The following is a 20,325-nucleotide window of genomic DNA, read 5'->3' as shown; positions in this document are numbered from 1 at the left end:
CAGCCTACGACGCCCTCACCACGCCTGCAGGGAAAAATCCAGGGGTTCCAATTTTGAAACATCTAATTGCATCCACCAATGCCTTCTCTTTGACCACTGGTTTTTATTCTTGCCAATAAATAAATGGCAAAAAACGTTTGGCTAAATTGTAAATATCAATGTTACTCTTGTCTCATTATTTGTGGATCTAGATTTATTTCGGATCTCTAGGTCTGAAGCACGTGAATCAAGAAATTTGAGTTAAATTTACCGTTATAACAACTCTTAAAATACATCCCACCAACGATTAAGTTCAACAATGCCTAAAGATTTTTTTGATTCCTTGACATAGATATAGTGTTTATTTGGAAGTACTTTTAAAATGATTGAAAATGTTTTTTTTTATAAGATTGCTTTTGAAACCAATTTTCAGTAAAAAAAAAAAATACAAGTGAATTCTGGAAATATGCTTCTTGCACGAAACACTTCAAGTACTTTTATAACTCAAAATACTTTCACCAAAAAAACTTTCAGTTATTTTAAAAATACTTGCAAACGAGTTAATAGATTCATACAATTTATCTAAAACGGTAGGAAGGAAGGCAAACACGTCGTTGAATTATCAAAAGCGCGCCTTAAAACTAGCCGTTTGGTTCCTTTCTAATTACCATTAAAAATTTGGCTAGCTAGGGTAGCTAGGGTAGCCCTGACTGAATCTATCAAACCCCGTAGGCCGTAGGATGTTACATCAGAACGGAAACCGTGATTTGGTGAAGAACGGAAAGCGGACGTACGATGCTCCATCTCCATCAATGGGTCCCCACACATCGAAATCCGACCCGATTTTAACCCGAAACCCTTTCTATTTCTGGTAAATTCCCTTCTGCCACCCTAATCTCCTCTTAATTATTTGTTAATTATTTTTGTTCTATTAAATCTAATCGTTTCGGAGTTTCAGATATTCATATTTTCAGATCGGATTTGAAGAGAGAGAGGGAGGAGGAGAGGAGAGAGAGAGAGATGGCGAGAGGGAAGATCCAGATCAGGAGGATAGAGAACTCGACCAACAGGCAGGTGACCTACTCCAAGCGAAGGAACGGACTCTTCAAGAAGGCCAACGAGCTCACCGTCCTCTGCGACGCCGAGGTCTCTCTCATCATGGTTTCGAGCTCCGGCAAAGTCCACGAGTACATTAGCCCCTCCACCACGTAATCCATTCACTCTCTCTCTCTCCCCTCTCATTTTCTCTCTCTAAAACCCTAGGTTTTTCTTCAAACTGTTGGATTTTCTGGGTTTCGTCGTTTGCTTAAGTGATGAATTTGTGCTTAACCAGAACAAAGCAATTGCTGGATCAGTACCGGAAGACTCTTGGAATCGATATTTGGAGCTCGCACTACGAGGTATTCCTCGTTCGTTTTTCATTTTAAGTTACTAATTGGTTAGCGTTTGCAATACGCTTATATGTGTAAATGTTTGTGGTAGTTAATGTGTGTGCACTGCAGGCAATGCAAGAGCATTTGAAGAAGCTGAAGGAGGTCAACATGAATCTTCGGAGGCAGATCAGGTAACTAATAGATATTTACATAGGAGCAAGGTTCTAAGAGGCGCTAGTCAAGACAGGGGCTAACGCCTAGGCGTTTAAGTGGAGCCTAGACGAGAACTCTTAGAACACTGCATAGGAGTCAATTTGTTACTGATTAAATTATTGTTTTTCAAGTTAATCGGAGTATAATATGTAGGCAGAGAGTTGGGGATTGTCTGAACGATCTGAGTTTCGATGAACTGCGTGGTCTCCAGGAAGAGGTGGAAGCTGCCGTCGCCGTCATTCGGCAGCGCAAGGTTGTATATGTGTTGCCATTGTTGTAGCTCTTAATTAATTGATATTATTCTTCTAGAGGGATTACTGTGGTAAATTCAAAGCCAATCAGATATAGCTAGTTTGAAGGAAAATCCGAGCAAGTCACTATTAATATAACAAAAGTTGGTAACACGGCCCTGTACATTAAATGTCATAATACAAGTGGTCGTAAATATTTCGTTTTCAACTATCCAACTTCTTGTATTACGATATTTGATGTATTGAATTTTGTTCTCGCACTCTGAAAAATCTCTTCTTAATATGCATCCTATAAACCATTTGAAGATAAAGGAATTTAGTTTATATTGGTTACGAGGGCAACGGTCGCCTTGCCTCTTACAAGGGAGAATGACTTACCTACGCCTCGAGATGCTACTTTGGCATTCTCAATTATTGATACAATATCATGTGTTTTAACTGTTTTACATAACATTATATCATTAATCCGTCACAGTTATATCCGAATGTGTTGGTAAAGCTCTTTCCTCTTACAGTTATAGGTGTATATTAGATTGTAGGGTAGATGAGTTTTAATTTCCTAATCTTACATTAACTATATGTGTACGATGGTGGACAGGTTCGGATGATCTCTAATAAGATTGATACAACCAAGAAAAAGGTAATTAACCCTAGCTAATTGACCATCTTAACCTAGTTGCCAATCCTTTGTTAATTAATTTCTATGTTTTTTTAAGTTACTTTGTTTGATATAAGGTTCATTTGGGGAGAAAAAAATGTGAGTTAGACCGTCTTATCAGGTGACTTGTTTTTTTTATTCGATATCGACAAAGTGCAAACATATTAACATGTTATCCATTATCAACATGTTTCGCATATCATGATGATGTCTATATATTGATTACATAATTGTCAATATCATATCTCGTACCACGTTCGCTTTTTTTAGATCTCGTTTCTTATTTAAGTTGTACTATATAACGAAATCGCTCATTTTTCTTCGTTTGTTGCTCTATAGGTAAAGAGCCAAGCAGATATAAACATGAGTCTCCACGAACTCGTATGCACTTAATCTCTCTCTTGTAATTGATCAAATTATATTTACTCTTTTCCGACCTTTGAAATCTTTTTGTTTGTTTGTTTTGTTTTTGTTTTTGGTTTAATTAATTAGTATGCGAGGGACGGTATACACTATGAATAAGTAGAGAATGAAGGGGATTATGATTCAGTGTGTGGCTGCTCACCAAATGTAGGAGGACCTCCCATATTTGAGAAGTAGTAACCAATCGCATCCCACTAATCTTCACTGCATTGCTGCTGGAGCTGCATCAGATTCCACCACCACTGCAGTAATTAGTTAAACATTTGGTTAATTACCCATGTATTGTTAAGATTTGAACTTGTTTGTTGTAGACTTGTAGTCGCAGTATTACCTATCACGATGTCGTTTTGTTATGGTGGGCTGCATATGTGGTTGGGCCTAAATGTTTGGGCCATGTGACCTAACACAGAGGATTTCAATTCCCTTTTTTCTGTTTTTTTTTATTTTTTTTAGAGGATTTCAAGAATAACATCTAAGTTAACTATCATGGGATGATTCAGTAATTATAGATTAATTTTAGATCCGTATTCCATACGATACCTTCTCGGTTTGGTTCTTAGTGCGTGAGAAGGCTGAAATAAATGCTTATGTAAATCTTCTCGGCCTCCAGAAATATGGACTATAGTATCAACTGGTCCTTTTTTTGGAAAAAAAGAAGAAGAAAAAGAGGAGAGAATAACGATTTTGAAATTTTCTTTTCTTTTCAAAAATTTCAAGTGTGACCTTCAAAATAGGAAGGCCCCACAAGCCCTTTTGGGAAAGTGGACACCCAACAAAATTGAAAGCTACTGGATTTGCTTGATGTGCTTCCTTTCCGGTTCAAAAACTCCATCACAACTTTTTTTCTCCATTAGCTTTTGACAACAAATTTGGTCACTTCGCCTTTATTCTTTCTTATGTACCAAAAGACATTACCTTTCTCACCAAAGTAGAATATTTAAAAAGTTTATAGTCACAAACGCCACAAAAGTGTATTTTGTGATGAATGTTCTTGCTTTATTGGGTCATAATTTGGATGGAGTTCAAGTGCGGTTAAGCACCCTCCCTCTTGTTACAGCGCGAGTTTGTTATTGATACTCTCTTATGGTTGGTCCTAGGAGTTTTTCGTCTACTTCCCAAATAACGCAACAATGTATATCTACACTTAAAAATTTAGTGCACAAAGAAAACACATTCCTTTGCTAATTTGCATTACTTGTTTAATGGAGTAATGTTAGTGATATCAAATTGTACCGCCTCCATATTAAAAATAAAGTCCATCAATATAAGTAAATCTTTCAAACAGAAAAAAGGACATTTTATATTTCAAAAAATACTATTTACACATTTATTTTTATATCTCATACATTCTTATTAAATTTTATCATGAATCATTTTTAATTCATTTGATACGACGATAAAAAATTGAAAAAAAATATGTGACAAGTAAATATATATGTGTGAATACCACTATAGTTCATAGTTCCGGAGGAGCACTCTTGGGTCAACGGTCAACCAAGAGCATAGGAGTCCCAGGCAACGATGAAACGGCTGAGTGAGTTGGCACGTGCTCTAATTGCCCCACCCAAGTAAACCCTTAAACCACGCCACCCAAAAGTCATCTGAGACCACGACGCCGTGCCCCCACCGCCCGATTCGCCGCCGTCCACGTTTCACAAAACCTCTGTAAAATCCTTTCCTTGTATATTTTTTTTCTTTCCCTCTAAACCCCTCCAGCTGCCACGAAGGCCTTCCACCCACCCACCCCACCCCCCCCCCCCCCCCCCCGCCCCCGACCCCGCTCCCCCCCCCCCCTATTTTCGTAATTTTCCTCTTTCTTCAAGCTTTTTCCATGCTCCCGTGAACAAGCACGCTCTAGAGTGAGAGAGAGAGAGAGAGAGAGAGAGAGGGAGAGGGAGGGAGGAAGGGAGGGAGGCTGGCTGACGGAGGCCATGGGTGCTCTCGCTCCGTTCTCTAAATGGATTCCGGCGGATGATATCCTGCTTAAGAAAGCTGTTGAGGTACAATTCGACTCTCAATTTCCTCCCAATTTCGGAAAATTTGATGTTCTTGCATCCTCGCAGTGTATTATTAATCTGGATTTTTCTGGTAATTTGCTTTTGGTTATACATATTATGTATGTTTCTTTTTTGGGTTTTCAAATTCTTGGGGTTTTAGTGTGTTTAAGCATGAATTCGAGTTGTGTTGGGAATGAGTCCCACATTGATGGGAGGAGAGATCTTGCATGGGCAGGTTGGGCTACTGCCCATATTGCCAATTGGTTTTATGGTGTAACCTCAACTTTCGATTTCGGGTTTATGTTCTCCGAATATGTTATGGATTTAGCTTTCCTCGTATTTAAGATTGAAATCGAGGAACATAATCAGTAAATTGGACAAATGCTAGATAAAATTGAAGGTGAATACGGTTGAAATTATGTTGTCCAGTGCTAGAATAATTGTCACGGCTGGTTTTCCTACTGAGATAGGCGGTATCTTAGTCGAATTAACAAGTATTCGCCTCTATTAACTGTGTTGCGTCGGAGGGGAACTGCCCTGGTTCCCCTTTCGGAAATAAATTAGGATTTGGTACTTTTCAGAATCCCGGTTTTGATTTTGTAATATATTTATCATACAAGGAAAGCTGATCAGGAAGTTAGTATTCTTGAAAGTTATATTTGGACTTGGTATTCTTTTGCTCTGTTTGCAGGATGGTGCTTCGTTGGAGTCGCTTGCTAAAGGTGCAGTGCATTTTTCTCAAAGATTTACTGTTCGTGAGCTGCAAGATCGGTGGTATTCTCTCCTGTATGATCCAGTAGTTTCTGAAGATGCTTCTGCTCGCATGATTGAGTTTGAGAGTTCCACCACAACTGTTCCATTTGACAGGTCGGGAAATTCAAAAGAAAAAAAATGCGAATCCGGAAAGAGAAAGGCTGAAAGTGTTCGTAGTAGTTACTATGCGATGCGTAAAAGGATTTGCAATGAGCCATTTAATTCCATGGGCCTTAATTTTCTGGTTGCACCCAGTAATAACAACTATCATGGAAATGGAGATGAGCCTCTTTATGGAAATTGCATGAATGGAGATCCGACCTCAGCCCCTTTTGGCCTTGAGACGTCAGATGTGGATGCTATGCAAAATCTGATGAATGTCGGCATTGATGATACCTTTCATACGCTCCAGAACCCAGATGGGAATGATTTTCATATGGTACAAGGTAATATACATGAAGATATTATGACATGGAATGAATCTGAGGTGGATGAATTCAATCATCCAGAGGGATTGCCAGATTGCAGCCTGTTCAATGCTGATGACTTGGGAATGAAATTTACACTTGATCAAATCAATGGCAACGAGGGAAATATGTGCACAGAATTTGAAGGGAATAAGGCCTTTAATTCACCTGTTTCAGACAGTGGTGCATTGTTTAACAACTTGGAGTATTCATGTCCACTTCCAGCTATGCCAGTTGATGTTGATCTTAGAGAAAATAATATGTGCACCAGCGATGCTTTTGAACTTCATGAGAATATCGATGCTGACAGTGCAAGAACATCAGAGACTGAAGTTCATATTAGGATTGAGGTGGACGCTGAAATGCCATGTGGTGATTTCCAGAGGTCTGCAGCTCCTGTTAGTACTGAAGGTTATTTGGCAGAACTGTCCAATTCGCTTTTAAACTTTACGAACGAGGAGCTCATGCTTATGACTGCTGATGGAAAAGATGTGATTGATAAGTCTTACTATGATGGCTTGAGCTCCCTTTTGTTGAGGTCACCGAAAGATGGTGTTCATCAAGAACAGACGATCGTCAAATCTGAGCCAGAAACATCTGTAGCTCCAGTTATGGACTCCATGAATCCCCCTAGTACGTATCCTGGAGTGGTAGATGATAATAGAGGATCCCCAAATGCTGATGAAGATATGGTTTGCCATTCAGAGACTCCGATGCTATCATCTTCAACTGCTTCGAACTATCAAAATCCTGAATTGAAAGATGGAGTTATCTGCTGCCCATTAAACACCGAGGACCCAGAAATTCCATGCAATGATGATATTTTTCTACCAAATCGTCCATCAACTTCTGAAGTGAATAAGCCATTATCTTTGTCCACTAGAGGTTTCCCTGTTAATAAGAGAAATAATGACACAGGGTCATGCTTTATGCACAGCGAGCGAAAAATTCTTGGAGAACCACATAGTACCTCTCAGATTAAAGGATCACACTTCTTACAAGAAAAGGGTCTAAAACCTCCACTAGGTAATTTTGGGGTGAAATTTGAGCTGTCTAAGACTGACGCCAGTGAAGTGGCATCTAAGAATGCAGGTCATGTTAGTGAAGTTCTGGGTCAAATTTATTCAGCCAATCCAAGTACAAGTGTTCAACCTGGAATCCTGAAGAAAGACACTAGAGAAAAAAGTATATCGGCAAAGCTTCTCAATTATAACTCAACTGAGTTTCATGTGGAGAAACCAGATTCCGGTGTCATTAAACAGGAGCTTGATCCATCAGCTACAATTCGAGACAATAAATCATTACATACAGAAGGGATTGCTGAAGCACAATTAAACCCCGAGACATCAGATCAACTGGGGCTTTTTGAGAGCGATGATGATGTACCATGTTATTCCGACATAGAGGCAATGGTAAGTGCTAAAATGCGAATCATCTTGTCGATGAACATTTGATTTGCTTATCAATTTCGTAGTTCATCTTTTAGTTTCATTAACTTTTGTTCCACCTGCAGGTACTTGATATGGATTTGGACCCATATGACCAGGAGTTGTACTCTAGCGAGGAAGGTAATACTTGGTCAAACTATTATACATTTAATGACCAGCTCATTACTTGTTTTCTTTATACAGACTTAATCCGTACTTTATCTTTTACCTATCAAATCCTCTAAAATGGTATGCATTAACGTAATCTTATTGGTACTTCCCTTCTGCATATCAAATCCTGTAATAAATGGTATGCATTAATGCAATGAGTTTTGTTAATCGAAAATAGTTTGTTTATTATGCGGCATTCATGCTTAACTGACAGATGATATGGTATCTATACTCAATGATGTCGGAATTATTCGTGATCTACATTAGTTTGCAATGCATCACAATAGAAAATGTTTGCATTTGTTGATTATTTGAAACATATAGAACATTCCTAATCAAGGAACTAATATTTTCTGTAAAGCGATTGCATCATATTTGATGGAGGCTCACTGCATCAGTATGCCTAAAAAATTGTGATTTTATGCTGTTCTCTATATGCAGTCTCAAAATATCAGAATGAGGATGCTAAGAGGAGAATCATAAGGCTGGAGCAGTGTGCTTATTCATATTTGCAAAGAGCCACTGCATCTCACGGAGCATTTGCCATTTTGTATGGACGTCATTCTAAGCATTACATTAAGAAGCCTGAGGTATTTCGTTTGCTCTGTAAATTTTTACCCAACCCAATTGGGGTTTTAGCCATATGGACGCTTCTTTTCTCTTTTCCTGCTATCTGGGGTTGGGAAGTTTTCACCCCATAGCTGCATTATGGAGCAAGAGTTATTTGTAAAACTTAATCACTTTGCCATAGGGATCCATCTAGGTTTTGCTATGACATGCATATTTAATCGAAAATTGAAAACTGATGGTCGAATTAGTTTATGTCAGACATGGGTTGATTCTGTGAATGAATAATTGAATAGCAATCTATATCTGCAGGTTTTATTGGGTAGAGCAACAGACGACGCTGTTGTTGATATTGACTTGGGAAGCGAAGGGCGTGGTAATAAGATATCTCGAAAACAGGTAATAATATAATTGACCACTTTAACTTACCATACCAGTGATGCAGTTACTTGCCTTTTCCTTTCCTTTCAAAAGTTTGTTCTACGTAATGTTCTCAGTGATGTGGAAAAAAGAAATCATTTGGACATTTACGATTTAGTTCATTAAATCACGATAACAATTACAGAACCGAACTTAGGTGTCGTCAGATTATGCGGTTTACATCTTCTTGCTAACCCCAGAAAAGGGCATGCATTTTGGTTTGTCTTCAAGTGAGCGCAAAAATTGATTTTTTCTGCATTTGTTAGGCAATGATAAATATGGACAAAGATGGATCCTTCCATCTGAAGAATCTTGGGAAGTGTTCAATCTCGGTAAATAGCAAGGAAGTAGCCCCCGGACAAAGTCTAAGCCTTAGTTCAAGTTGCTTGATCGAGGTATGTTCTTAGTTTGCTAAAATTTAGTTTTTCTTTGAATTTCTTAGCTGTGTTTTTTTGGTGCAATGTGTCTTTGTGGCTGTGCCTAAGTCTTGATCGTCATACCTCGAAATTTGTTTCAAATAGATTGCGGTTTTCCTGCGGTAATAATCACGTAAAGCATGTTTAGGGTAGCTTGATCGCATCTAGTTAACTAAACGATTTCCTGCAAATGATGAATTTTGCAGATACGGGGAATGCCATTCATATTCGAGATGAACCAAACACGCATGAAGCAGTATTTGGATAGCATCCCGCAGTAGCTGAAGGCAAAGAGCACCGATTGTGAATGATAACGGAGGTGCCACAAACGGTATTCAGAAGGTGCTAATTTTTCCTGCAGCTTCTGGGGTTCTATAGTTAGGGAAGAGATCCCATCTGGATCTCTCCCACCAAGTCGTAGGGATTCGGAGATCTAGACCCTTGAAATTTGATCCAACGGCTACAATTATTATAACTTATAGGGGCCCTTGTTTGCATGTAACTAGTCTACTGTTGAAGGAAGGTGGTCTGTAATTTAACAATACATTTACTTTCTGCTTATTGTTTTTTAATGTTATCCTAATCGAGCATTCTCGTTGATATGAACGCACGCTTAGACGGAGAATTCAAATTTAAAATCTCAATTGTTATAGAATAGAAAAAAATGTGGGTTCTTTAAAAAAAGGCACGACAAAGCTTTCGCCCTCAGTCTCCAGATAGGAAGCGTGATTCTACGAAAGTACACTGCTTGATAATTCTTGTAGCTGAATTTAAAAAAATACAAAAATAAATAAAAATTTGATGTAAAAAACAATTTTTTTAAGCATGTTGCGCTGCCAGGAGTCAAACCTGGAATAACAAATCCAAAGTTGTGGTTTGCTACAGCAGACGGTTAACAAATGAGGGAGTAAAAATATATATATAATAATAAAAAAGTTTAAGAAAAAGTTGGGGGAAAAAGACGAATGAGGGTTCATTTTGTAAGGATCTCGAATCATTCAATTACCTCTGTTCATTGTATATCGATTAAAAATTATTTTAATTTTTTATTTAAAATTAAATATAAATACTTTATAAAAACTGATTACACGATATACGATGAACGAATATAATTAAAAAATCTCTAAAATTCTTTAAAAAAAAAGAATTCAAAGAACATCCTTATTTATAAAAGACAGACTAGCCCATGTCCCTTGGGACTTATATTTGGTCAATTGCCCCTTCGGACTTGGGCAAGGCAAGGAGAATGGTGCCAGCTAAGCCCTAGCCCTAACTCGGACTTTGATCAAACATAATTTATTATTTAAATTTAAAAACTACAACAACTTAAATTTAAAAATTGTGAAAATGGTGTAGGAATGACTTAGGTATTTATTGAAAAAAAAATGGAATTTTTATTTTTATTTTTTAATTTGGCCCAAAAAAAAAAAAGAAGAAAAAAAGGACAATACTGTTGGATACAACCGACAGAAAATGTATTAATAATGAAAAATCCAGCCCACAAGGCTGACTAGATTGGGTCAGTCGGTTGGCCCTTTTGTCTCGTGGGGCCCACGACCTCTTTGGCATAGCCCTCCATTAGAGACGATTTTTTGACTATTTTTGACCCTCTGATCTTTGGAACCTTTCGATTGGAGATGATCTAAACAATCCAGAAATCTCTTCAGTATATGTCCTCAGTTCGATTGAAAACCTTATATTATTGATTAGTCGATTATAATAATATTTTCGTCTATTATAAATAATTATAAAATTATAGCTAAATTATTTTGGTAAATAATTTATAAATTAATTTGGAAGCACAGGGAGATAATCGACCCTTTAAAGTTTTGGTTGACGTGACAAGTGTGTATATATCTGATGGATTTCTCTCAATCCATCATATCCCCCATCTCAATCTCCCTCCTCACTCCTTTTCGGCTTTTCCCACGCCCACTCCGATGCCCATGCATGCCATGATATGAATATCATCACTTCATTTCTTCTTCCATGCTTTTATTCTCTCACAGCCGGATTGAGATCTACTTCAAAGTTCTGTGTTCGGAGTCTGTTAATGAAAGATCGAACCGTTCAATTCCAATTTTACAACCATCGTTAGCCTATTTCACTATCTCACTCTTTCTCTCTTGAACAATCTAGATCTTTCAATTCATAAGCTCCAAACACCAAAGATCCGGAGTGGATCTCATTCATTCACAGCCAGATCATTACATCTCTTAGGCTTTTATTCGAATAAAGTTAAAATTTCATCTTAAAATTTATTGACTACGACCAAAAATAACACATTTTTGGAAGTGCATACAAAATTTCTTATTGTTCATATGTGGCGCAACACTACTTATTCTCACACAATTATCTACTAGTTTAAATTCCGTGTCGAAAAAAAAAAGGTAAAAGAGAAAACAATTTGAAGACGATGATCATTGTGATTATGATATTAAAAACAGCAATCAGTTTACAAATTTAACATGTACTAAATACTATTGGTTTATAAGAAAAATATTCTCACGCACAGAGCACCAGCGCATATACAGCTTATGAAGCAACATGCCAGTAAAAATATCTAAACTTCCTCATATTATATTATATAATACACACACACACACACACACACACACTTTACATACGTACATATATGGGTATATTCCAGCCTGAGCACACATCCTGTTCTTCCAAACTCCCGTCCAAATGAAAGGTATTGGAATCAAACCCTAATACAAATATTCGCCCCTTCTATACCATATACGATGATTCCAACAACACCTATCTATTGATCCTTCTTATGTCCCTGCAAGATTATTTAGGGTTTTTTAGTCAAAATGGTTCATGAGATTTGCATAACTCCTCACTTTGGTCTCTGATATTTGAAATCAATATAAGTGGTTCCTGAGATTATCCATCATCAATCATTTTGATCCTTGGGTAAAAAATTATGTTAAATAAGGATCAAAATGACAAAACTACCCTCATTAATAAACAATAGACCAAAATGATTTGACAAAAATGATGGTATTTTTGTCATTTTACCCTTATTTTATGGAGATTTTTCACGAAATGACCAAAATGATTGCTTGTGGACAAACTCAGTGACCAATTCTATCGATTTCAAATCTCATGGACCAAAGTAAGGAGTTATGCAAATCTCAGGGACCACTTTGGCTAAAAAGCCATTATTTAGTTTTGGTGTAATTTTTTCTAATATGAGTTATTTATAATTAACAGCATTTAAATTACCAAAAAATTGACTTCAAACCCTGAAATTCAAGTTTCTCTATACATACAGTGTTTTTGTTTTTTTTTTTTTTTGTTTAAATAAAACTATAAGCAAATTTATTAATTTTGTTTGACTCTGCCCATTTTGCAGTTTCTGAATACTTAAAATACTGAGTCAAATCTTCTACCCCTTAAAAAGAATTGTGGCTCCTATAAGGCTAATTTCGTGGCATACGTCCACTCATAAACTCTCACTTAAACATTGTTACTGTCACAAAATTAAAAATAAAACTCTAACAAGAGTTTAAAAAACAAAGAACAAAGTGAACACAAAACCCAACCGCCCCCGCCCACCCAATACCGTCCACCACCATCGCACCTCATCACCATCAGCATCCGTCTCCTCCTCCTCCTCCTCTTCCTGCTCTCTTTCTCTCTCTCTCCCTATCCTTCTCCCTTGTGGTTATTTCTCGTATATGTCCACACTGCAAATTTTCCGATTCTCACCTCCTAGAACTTTCTAGGTCAACTATGAATTTGATATTTGTCACGTCATCACTTAGCGATTAGTTTTACAGATGACTAACTGATGTATAAGGTTGTGATGAAATCATAGTCATTGTTTGAAATTGAAAAAAGTTAAAATACATTATATGAATTTGAAATTAAACAAAAACTTGAGAGTGCAAACTATAATTTACTCAATAATATAAGTTCTAGGGCCTATATCAAAACAACCAGTTAAATTATCACATATATCAGAAGAAAAAAAAAATCTTATCAGATAAAATGGTGACTGGTGAGGATTCTGAGAATCCGTGAATCGTGTCCTTTTATCGTACCCCATGCGGTCAAAAATCATTAAAAAAAAATTTATTTAAAATTAAACACAAACAATACTTAACAAAAACTGACCACACGATGTACGATGAATGAACACGATTCACGAATTCCTATGATCATCACCAATAGAATCCAAAGAGGATGTGTTGGGTTAAATTATCACATATATCAGAAACAAAAATATTAAAATATTATCATATAAAATGGTGACTGGTGAGCCTGTAAAATGGTTTTATGTGTCTTCAAGGGGAAAAGATCCTCTTCGGATCTTTCCCACCAAAGCCACCAAGTTCACTTATTCGGACTCTTGAAATTTGATTCAAAGGTTAAAATTATTATAACTTTTAGGGGATCACCTATTTCTAACCGTTTAATCAAATTTCAAAAGTCCAGATAAGTGAACTTGATGACTTTGGTGGGAGAAATCTAGAGAATATCTCTTCCCGTCTTCAAGTCCTAGTTGACCTGAAACATAAAAAGCTAGCACAAACATTAATAAACCCTAATTAGGTTTAATGCGTGCCAATGACATTACAAAGCATGCATTTTGTGGCACCACCTATTTGACAAGTGCTGCAAATTTAATTATATTATCTTTTAACTGTAATCGAAAAGTCTAAACTTTCAAAGACATCTTAACTAGGCGGACATGAAAATTTTATATAATTAAAGGAGCATTAATGCGCCATGATCACTTTGGAATCCATATAATGGAATATCCTCCAATTATATTCGTTTATTAAACGTCGTACGGTTAGTTTTCGTCAGGTACTGTTTATATTTAATTTTAAATAAAAAGATTTATAATGATTTGTGACTGTACGATACACGATGAACATATGTGATTAGAGGATCCTCATTCCATATAATGGATAAAGATTATCTTCTCCATAAATACTAAGAGACTATTAAAAATAAGACTCTCTATAGATTCTATGTCGCCTCATATTTTTTGCACAATCATATATAATATTGGCACAAAATTAAGATTAAACTGTAAAATGACAGAAAGTCCATAAATAATCCCACTATTAAGAGCGTTCCCTTGGCATTTCTCTACTCTCTAATCTAGTATTTCGACTTTCATATCAGAGGGTTAATAACTGCAAGAATCTCCAAAAGAAGAGTAAAAATACCCTCAAAATATATACACTTCTCTCTAATCCATTTTGTTTCATCGAAACACACCCTCAAAATATACATGCGGCTTAGAGCTATCTCCAAAAAAAAGTAAAAAAGTATAAATCAACAATAACAATAAAAAAGACAATATTTATGTTTTTCAATCGAAATGTCAATTCTTGTATAATGTGATGTAAATTGATAGCAAAAGTGCTTCAAATCTATTTTTAGTGATTAATAAATGTTTTTCCCATTTATGCTTGGCTAATGGATACTTGGAAGTATTTTAGATGTTGACGTTAAGTTGATAAATAGTAGTTTTCGCGCAATGAATATGTTGCTCTTTTGTAATTGAAAAGTTACAGATTTAAGTCTTGAATATAGTCTTTTTGTAAAATAAAGATAAGATGGTGTAACATAAACATTTATTTGATTTTCACAAGAAAGAGAGAGGGAAGCTTTATTGATTTAGTATCGCCATTTTTATGTAGTAGTAGTAGTAGTGTGCGTTAATTTGTGGCTATCTAGCTAGATCTTTATCATGGGGTTCCAGTCAACTTGATGGGCTAGATATTTTTAGATATATACTTTATTTATCAAACTAGTGAACAATCATAGAATAATCATTTGAATGAATAAGGCACGATAAAGCTTCAAATTCTTTCCGGAAAAATCTGCAGAATATCGTTTCTTGTCCGAAATAAGTAGGATGCTGCTGGGTGACCGATTCCCTCTTTTCATCAAAACTTCAAATTCTCACAGGTATGGCCAATATTCCATTCATGACAGCAACTTGCCATCGAACTTTAACAAATTAATTTCGTACAAATTTTTCCAAAAGAATATGTACTTGTGCTACTAAATTATTCATTAATTGCTAATTAATCAACAATCATGTTTTTTTTTTTTTTTTTTTTTTGTATAGATAAATGTCACTTATAATGTGTGCAGACGTAGATTGTTATTTTACATCGAAAAGTTAAGAACTTTGCACGTGATTATTGGAGTTAGTCTAGAATTAGGATGAGTTCGGTGATTGATAAAAGGAGTTCGGTCACTCCCTTGAACTATTACCAATTTTTTGAATTAAACATTTCAACTTCCTTCTTGATATTAGAATAAGGTAGATCTTTAGCAATAAAAAGACATATAGGGTTCTCGAGTATATGCCCCCATACTGCCATTCCAAGAAAATATTTGTATAAACATTAAAGGTCAAATGTTCGTTAAAAAAAAAAAAAAAAAAGGCTGCAAGGTAAAGGATGCATAAAATTGTATCCAAACGAAAAGGCAAAATTAATCAAATTGTAGTATTAGGGTTAGTAGTCGTTGACATGAGTTCGGTGATTGATATAAATTAGGTCAAAAGTTCGAAACTCTATAACATAACAAAACACAAAAAACGAAAGTGCAGAAATAGCTTTCAGTGCGTAGTACTAGCAACATGAGGAGGTTTTCGGTATGTACATATACCACAAAATATAACCGTCGAGACAGCCGAGATTGCAGGCTCAATCTGCCCTACTTGTCCATGCTACCATAAAGATGTGCATGATTTCATAATTCAAAATTTAAGCCACCCATGCCCAATTGCAAAAGGGCAAAGCGGCCGATTCAAGATTTAAATATTGAGGGTCCTAGTGTTAAATACAAGTTTATAGATAAAAATAGAGTGCGAAGCGCGTAAAAAAATTTCTGTTTATTCCAGAGGCATTTCATCGAATACTTGATGGCTTTATTGTGGTCAGCCAAATCAAGTTGCGCACATTTCAACAGATATCGACATATGCCAAAACATTATGATGATTGATATATAGAAAATTTGTCGAGTGTTATAACATAATCTGTCGAGCTATGCTTAGCAGGCATTACATCAAACACTTAGTGTTGGCATAAAAATGACTCATACCAAACATTTGGAAGGTCCTTAGAATGCCTTCACATGTATATTTTCTGCACTTCAGATGATCATGAGACCACCTTGGTCTCTAAGTTCATCCGCCCCTGCCCATGACCCTTAATTCCTAATAAAAATAACTTAATTTGATCTCATTAGATTGTAATCCTTAATTCCTAATAAAAGTAACTTAATTATATCTCATTAGACTATAACAATTAACAAATAATATGTTTTCTATAATACTCCACTACCAGAACCCTATAGGGTAACATTATAGTATATTATATAAATATGTGATCAATTTGCTCAAAAAGGTGCTAGCATCCACAAAGGACCTCTATTATTTAGTGCTTCAAAGTAAAATAATATTCCAGTATCACAATAAGTTAATAGTGATTTTTGTGCTCGTAGAGCTAAATTTTAAACATAAAATTCAAATTTCACAGTTTATGTGACATTTCATATGTCATATTATATTATTATTTTATTACATTAAACTATTATTAAATTAATAAAATGCATTTAAAAATCAATTTAAAAAAGATTTGAAGTTGTTGTCAATTTTGCCAACAAAGGTAAGGGCGGCCAATTCATGTCATACCACATTAGATTTAGCTTTTCGGTTATAAAAATATTATTAATATCTTTTTTTACTATTAATGTTGATTTGGACATTTGAATATTTCCTTTGATGATCTTACACAACTAGATATCAAGTATTTATTACCCAAAACACATGATATATCTTATTGAAGAGTGCTAAAATTAGTAGTTTCACATGCGTGCGTTAGCTTATTCTGTTCATTTATGCTTGTATAAACGTGGCTGATCCCATCATTTTCCGTACTTTTTATCCTCAGTTAAACACAAGCCTTCTACAAGACTATATATATATTTATATTATATGCCAACCTCAGAGGGAAAGCACAATTTGGCCACTTTCGCCAATTATATATGAGCATGAACTATGAAAGGTCCCTTATTCCTTTTCCAGATCACATGATATCTTCTCTTTGTCTTGTCACCACCACCACCATCACCACCATATATGAAACGAATTTTCAAGTTTACTTTCTGTGTGTGGTGGAGTGGGGTGGCGAGGAAGTCGTAGCCAGCAACGTTAGCAAGCTCGAGGTCTTGTTCCGATAAACAAAGCCCTCCTCCTCCTAGATTTGGAGATCACATGGTATCAGTTGCAATGTCGAGCCAGCATGGGTACGTATAATAAGGTGGTCCCATAAAATGGGGTTTAAAGGTATAATTGAAAAAATAAACAAAAACTAAAAAGTAGATTAAGCTACTTGAAATTCACGATGAACCGATTATTTATCAATTGATTAAGAGCAATTTGAGAAAGAAACAAAGGAAGAAAGATGTACTTCGTTGAGAGAAGAAAATTTGGTTACGGCAACGTGATCACGTAATTCATTTATTTTATAAAAAGAATCTCGTACATATAAAATGATTGACATAAAACGAAAATAACAATTTAACAGTCTCAAACTATCACAAATTGCAACATATTTTCACTTTCTCATGCATCTATATTATCACATTAGTCACATTAGGGTTTGTGTTGCACGTAAGTTAATTTTAGTATGTGAGAAAACTATCCTATGCAGTAATCCTACCCCGACTTTCTCACTTCCTCACTTGCCACCTAATTAAAGGAATATTCTCAAATAAGGATTACCACCACCCGAGGATGCTAAGCAAAAATGCAACTCTCGCCTAAAGAGGAACCGATTACCAAAGCCGGAAATCAAAAACGATAAAACGGGAACCAAAGCTTATCCACAACTAAAAATAGTAAACAAACGAACCCCAAAACATATGGAACTTTTATCCCACTCACTTCATAGCTGAACTGGGTTACTGTAATTTGTTGAATATTCACTGACCAAAACCATTTAATAAAGCAACAACCGCCCAACCTCTCAGCATCTTCCTTTTACTCACTCCCACCATTCTCGCTCTGGTAAATTTAGAGAGAGAGAGAGAGAGTGCCATAAATGGCACCCCAAGATTTCCCAGATATTATTTTATTACTCTCCAGTACTTTTTACCCTCCTTATATTTGTTCTTTTTAATTATCCCCTGTTTTCTTCAGAGAACCTCCACTCCCACTGCCTCCATCTTTCCCCTCTTTACCTATTTCCCTTAGGTTTAGCTTCTCTTCCTGTTTTGGAACTTCAAACTGATGAAGATCCAGTGTGATGTGTGTAACAAGGACGACGCCTCGGTGTTCTGCACCGCCGACGAGGCGGCCCTCTGCGACGCCTGCGACCACCGTGTCCACCATGCCAATAAGCTCGCTTCCAAGCACCACCGCTTCTCTCTCATCCACCCCTCCTCTAAGGAGTTCCCTGTCTGTGATATCTGTCAGGTATTAACTAGGTTACCGCTCGATTGTTACTGTATATATCTTCCCTCCTTCCCTTTAATTCTCCATCCGGGAAAGATATTAACTTGGCTCGATTTTCTGATTTGGGTTTCTTAATCTTGATCCACAGGAGAGAAGAGCCTTCTTGTTTTGTCAGCAGGACAGAGCGATTCTCTGCAGGGAGTGCGACCTTCCAATTCACAACGCCAACGAGCACACCCTGAAGCACAACCGATTTCTTCTAACAGGTATTAAGCTCTCCGCCACCTCCGCCCTTTACGAATCTCCACCGCCGCCAACTGTAGCAACTGCTAGTTCTGAAACCGCCGCTACCGATCTCAAAAAGCATCAACCTTTGACCAAGGAATCTGTTTCCACCGCCTCCCCTCCAATTTCAAATCCAAACCCACCTCCAGTTGCTGCCAAGAATTCAACTTCAACCGCTGCAGTCAACAAAGGCGGTGGAAATTTGGTGGGTGCGACTAGTAGCATATCGGAGTACTTGATAGAGACGCTTCCGGGCTGGCACGTTGAGGACTTTCTTGATTTTTCTTCTGCCCCCTTTGGTTTCTCTAAGGTTTGCATTGATCGATCTCGTTCTTCCCTATAAAATTTTGAAATTTCCGTCCAGAAATGATTTCTGCACACTTCTGTTTATTTTAGTCTCTCTATTCTCGTTTGATTTATTTCATCCTAACGACAATAAGAGATGATGAGTTTGCGGAAACGACATGATTGGTCATCAATTAGTTAATTAGCCTGCTGGATCTGACATCTTGCATTTTTTTGATTGGTGATGGCAGGCCGACAACGATATGATGCTGCCGTTTTCAGATGCCTATCCGGAAAGCAATCTGAACTCTTTCTCATCGGAAAATATGGGGATGTGGGTCCCACAGGCACCGCAAGCTCCTCCGCATCAGTATTCACACGTGGGCGGTGGGTTCGTCGGGTTCAAAGAGACAAAGGAGGGTACAAACATGAATGCCAGCAACAGACTCTGGATGGACGATGGCTTCACAGTTCCTCAGATCAGTCCTCCATCTCTTGGCTCCAAGAGGTTCAGACCCTTTTGATACAACAAATTGGAGTGGGAAGCGATTTCCGCATACTTTTTTCTCCTTCTGCGCTTTATGTTTTTGTCGCTTGATTCTCGAAGGAGCGCAGACGAAGAAAACTGGTGTGCGGAAATCACCCATTTAGAATTAAACCTCATAAGATCCAATCCTTATATCCTTCTGAAGTAAATTTTAACGCAGGGATTTCGTTTGTTTGTTTGTTTTTTTTTTTTCTTCTTCTTCTTCTTGTGGTTTTACTTCGGTCTCTTCTTCCCACTTTTTGTAAGAGAGGAGTTTTAAAGGCTTTCAACTAACTCAGTTGGGGTGCTTCAGCTTCCTCTTCTCTCTCTCTTCCCTTTGTACTTATTTCGGAATGCAAGCATCAATGTAAATATCAACTGCAACTCTCTGTGATTTTTCATTTGCTTTCGGTTTATAAATTGTGTGGAATTGGAGAAGTGAGTAGATTTTCGGGAAATAGTAGGAAAAGGCTTGGTCATATAACTGTAGATTACTTTTTCGATAAAGATTTTAATCGTGTGACGGTTATACTGGCACGTCATGTTATAGATCATATAGGCGTTATAATATGGACGAGTGACATAGTTTGTCATTGACCTAGCTAGAGTGGTGTAACATCACTCGGGGAGTGAACTTATATTCTTAACAGATTTTCTTTGTGAGGATCTCG

The 20,325-nt window shown here is 36.7% G+C and overlaps 3 protein-coding genes across 3 annotated transcripts; all 3 read left to right on the top strand.

The window, feature by feature from the left end:
• Nucleotides 1–924: 924 nt before the first annotated feature.
• LOC137717991 (agamous-like MADS-box protein AP3) lies at nucleotides 925–3,323 on the top strand. The gene is made up of 7 exons (XM_068457520.1): nucleotides 925–1,187; nucleotides 1,313–1,379; nucleotides 1,482–1,543; nucleotides 1,719–1,818; nucleotides 2,415–2,456; nucleotides 2,814–2,855; nucleotides 2,967–3,323. Exons 1-7 carry the CDS (start codon nucleotides 1,000–1,002, stop codon nucleotides 2,994–2,996), a joined length of 531 nt encoding a protein of 176 aa, XP_068313621.1. The 5' UTR covers nucleotides 925–999; the 3' UTR covers nucleotides 2,997–3,323.
• A 1,448-nt stretch (nucleotides 3,324–4,771) lies between these two features.
• On the top strand, nucleotides 4,772–9,593 carry LOC137718229 (uncharacterized). Its single transcript, XM_068457739.1, has 7 exons — nucleotides 4,772–4,897; nucleotides 5,586–7,526; nucleotides 7,628–7,682; nucleotides 8,154–8,302; nucleotides 8,592–8,678; nucleotides 8,966–9,094; nucleotides 9,322–9,593. The coding sequence occupies exons 1-7, from the start codon at nucleotides 4,829–4,831 to the stop codon at nucleotides 9,394–9,396; spliced, it is 2,505 nt and encodes an 834-aa protein (XP_068313840.1). The 5' UTR covers nucleotides 4,772–4,828; the 3' UTR covers nucleotides 9,397–9,593.
• An 8,319-nt stretch (nucleotides 9,594–17,912) lies between these two features.
• Nucleotides 17,913–20,043, top strand: LOC137718262 (B-box zinc finger protein 21). The gene is made up of 3 exons (XM_068457779.1): nucleotides 17,913–18,579; nucleotides 18,707–19,153; nucleotides 19,380–20,043. The coding sequence occupies exons 1-3, from the start codon at nucleotides 18,394–18,396 to the stop codon at nucleotides 19,650–19,652; spliced, it is 906 nt and encodes a 301-aa protein (XP_068313880.1). The 5' UTR covers nucleotides 17,913–18,393; the 3' UTR covers nucleotides 19,653–20,043.
• Nucleotides 20,044–20,325: the final 282 nt, after the last annotated feature.

This window comes from Pyrus communis, chromosome 15 (assembly GCF_963583255.1).
Source record: "Pyrus communis chromosome 15, drPyrComm1.1, whole genome shotgun sequence".
NCBI classification, from domain to species: domain Eukaryota; kingdom Viridiplantae; phylum Streptophyta; class Magnoliopsida; order Rosales; family Rosaceae; genus Pyrus; species Pyrus communis.
This window is presented reverse-complemented; position numbering and strand designations above follow the sequence as displayed.

Excerpts from the sequence above, each read along its gene's own strand:
- LOC137717991 (XM_068457520.1), top strand. The coding sequence starts at position 1,000 with ATGGCGAGAGGGAAGATCCAGATCAGGAGGATAGAGAACTCGACCAAC. Across the intron at positions 1,380-1,481 it reads TTTGGAGCTCGCACTACGAG|GCAATGCAAGAGCATTTGAA; the intron begins GTATTCCTCGTT and ends TGTGCACTGCAG. Across the intron at positions 2,457-2,813 it reads TTGATACAACCAAGAAAAAG|GTAAAGAGCCAAGCAGATAT; the intron begins GTAATTAACCCT and ends GTTGCTCTATAG.
- LOC137718229 (XM_068457739.1), top strand. The coding sequence starts at position 4,829 with ATGGGTGCTCTCGCTCCGTTCTCTAAATGGATTCCGGCGGATGATATC. Across the intron at positions 7,683-8,153 it reads GTTGTACTCTAGCGAGGAAG|TCTCAAAATATCAGAATGAG; the intron begins GTAATACTTGGT and ends CTCTATATGCAG. Across the intron at positions 9,095-9,321 it reads GTTCAAGTTGCTTGATCGAG|ATACGGGGAATGCCATTCAT; the intron begins GTATGTTCTTAG and ends TGAATTTTGCAG.
- LOC137718262 (XM_068457779.1), top strand. The coding sequence starts at position 18,394 with ATGAAGATCCAGTGTGATGTGTGTAACAAGGACGACGCCTCGGTGTTC. Across the intron at positions 18,580-18,706 it reads CTGTCTGTGATATCTGTCAG|GAGAGAAGAGCCTTCTTGTT; the intron begins GTATTAACTAGG and ends CTTGATCCACAG. Across the intron at positions 19,154-19,379 it reads CCCCCTTTGGTTTCTCTAAG|GCCGACAACGATATGATGCT; the intron begins GTTTGCATTGAT and ends TGGTGATGGCAG.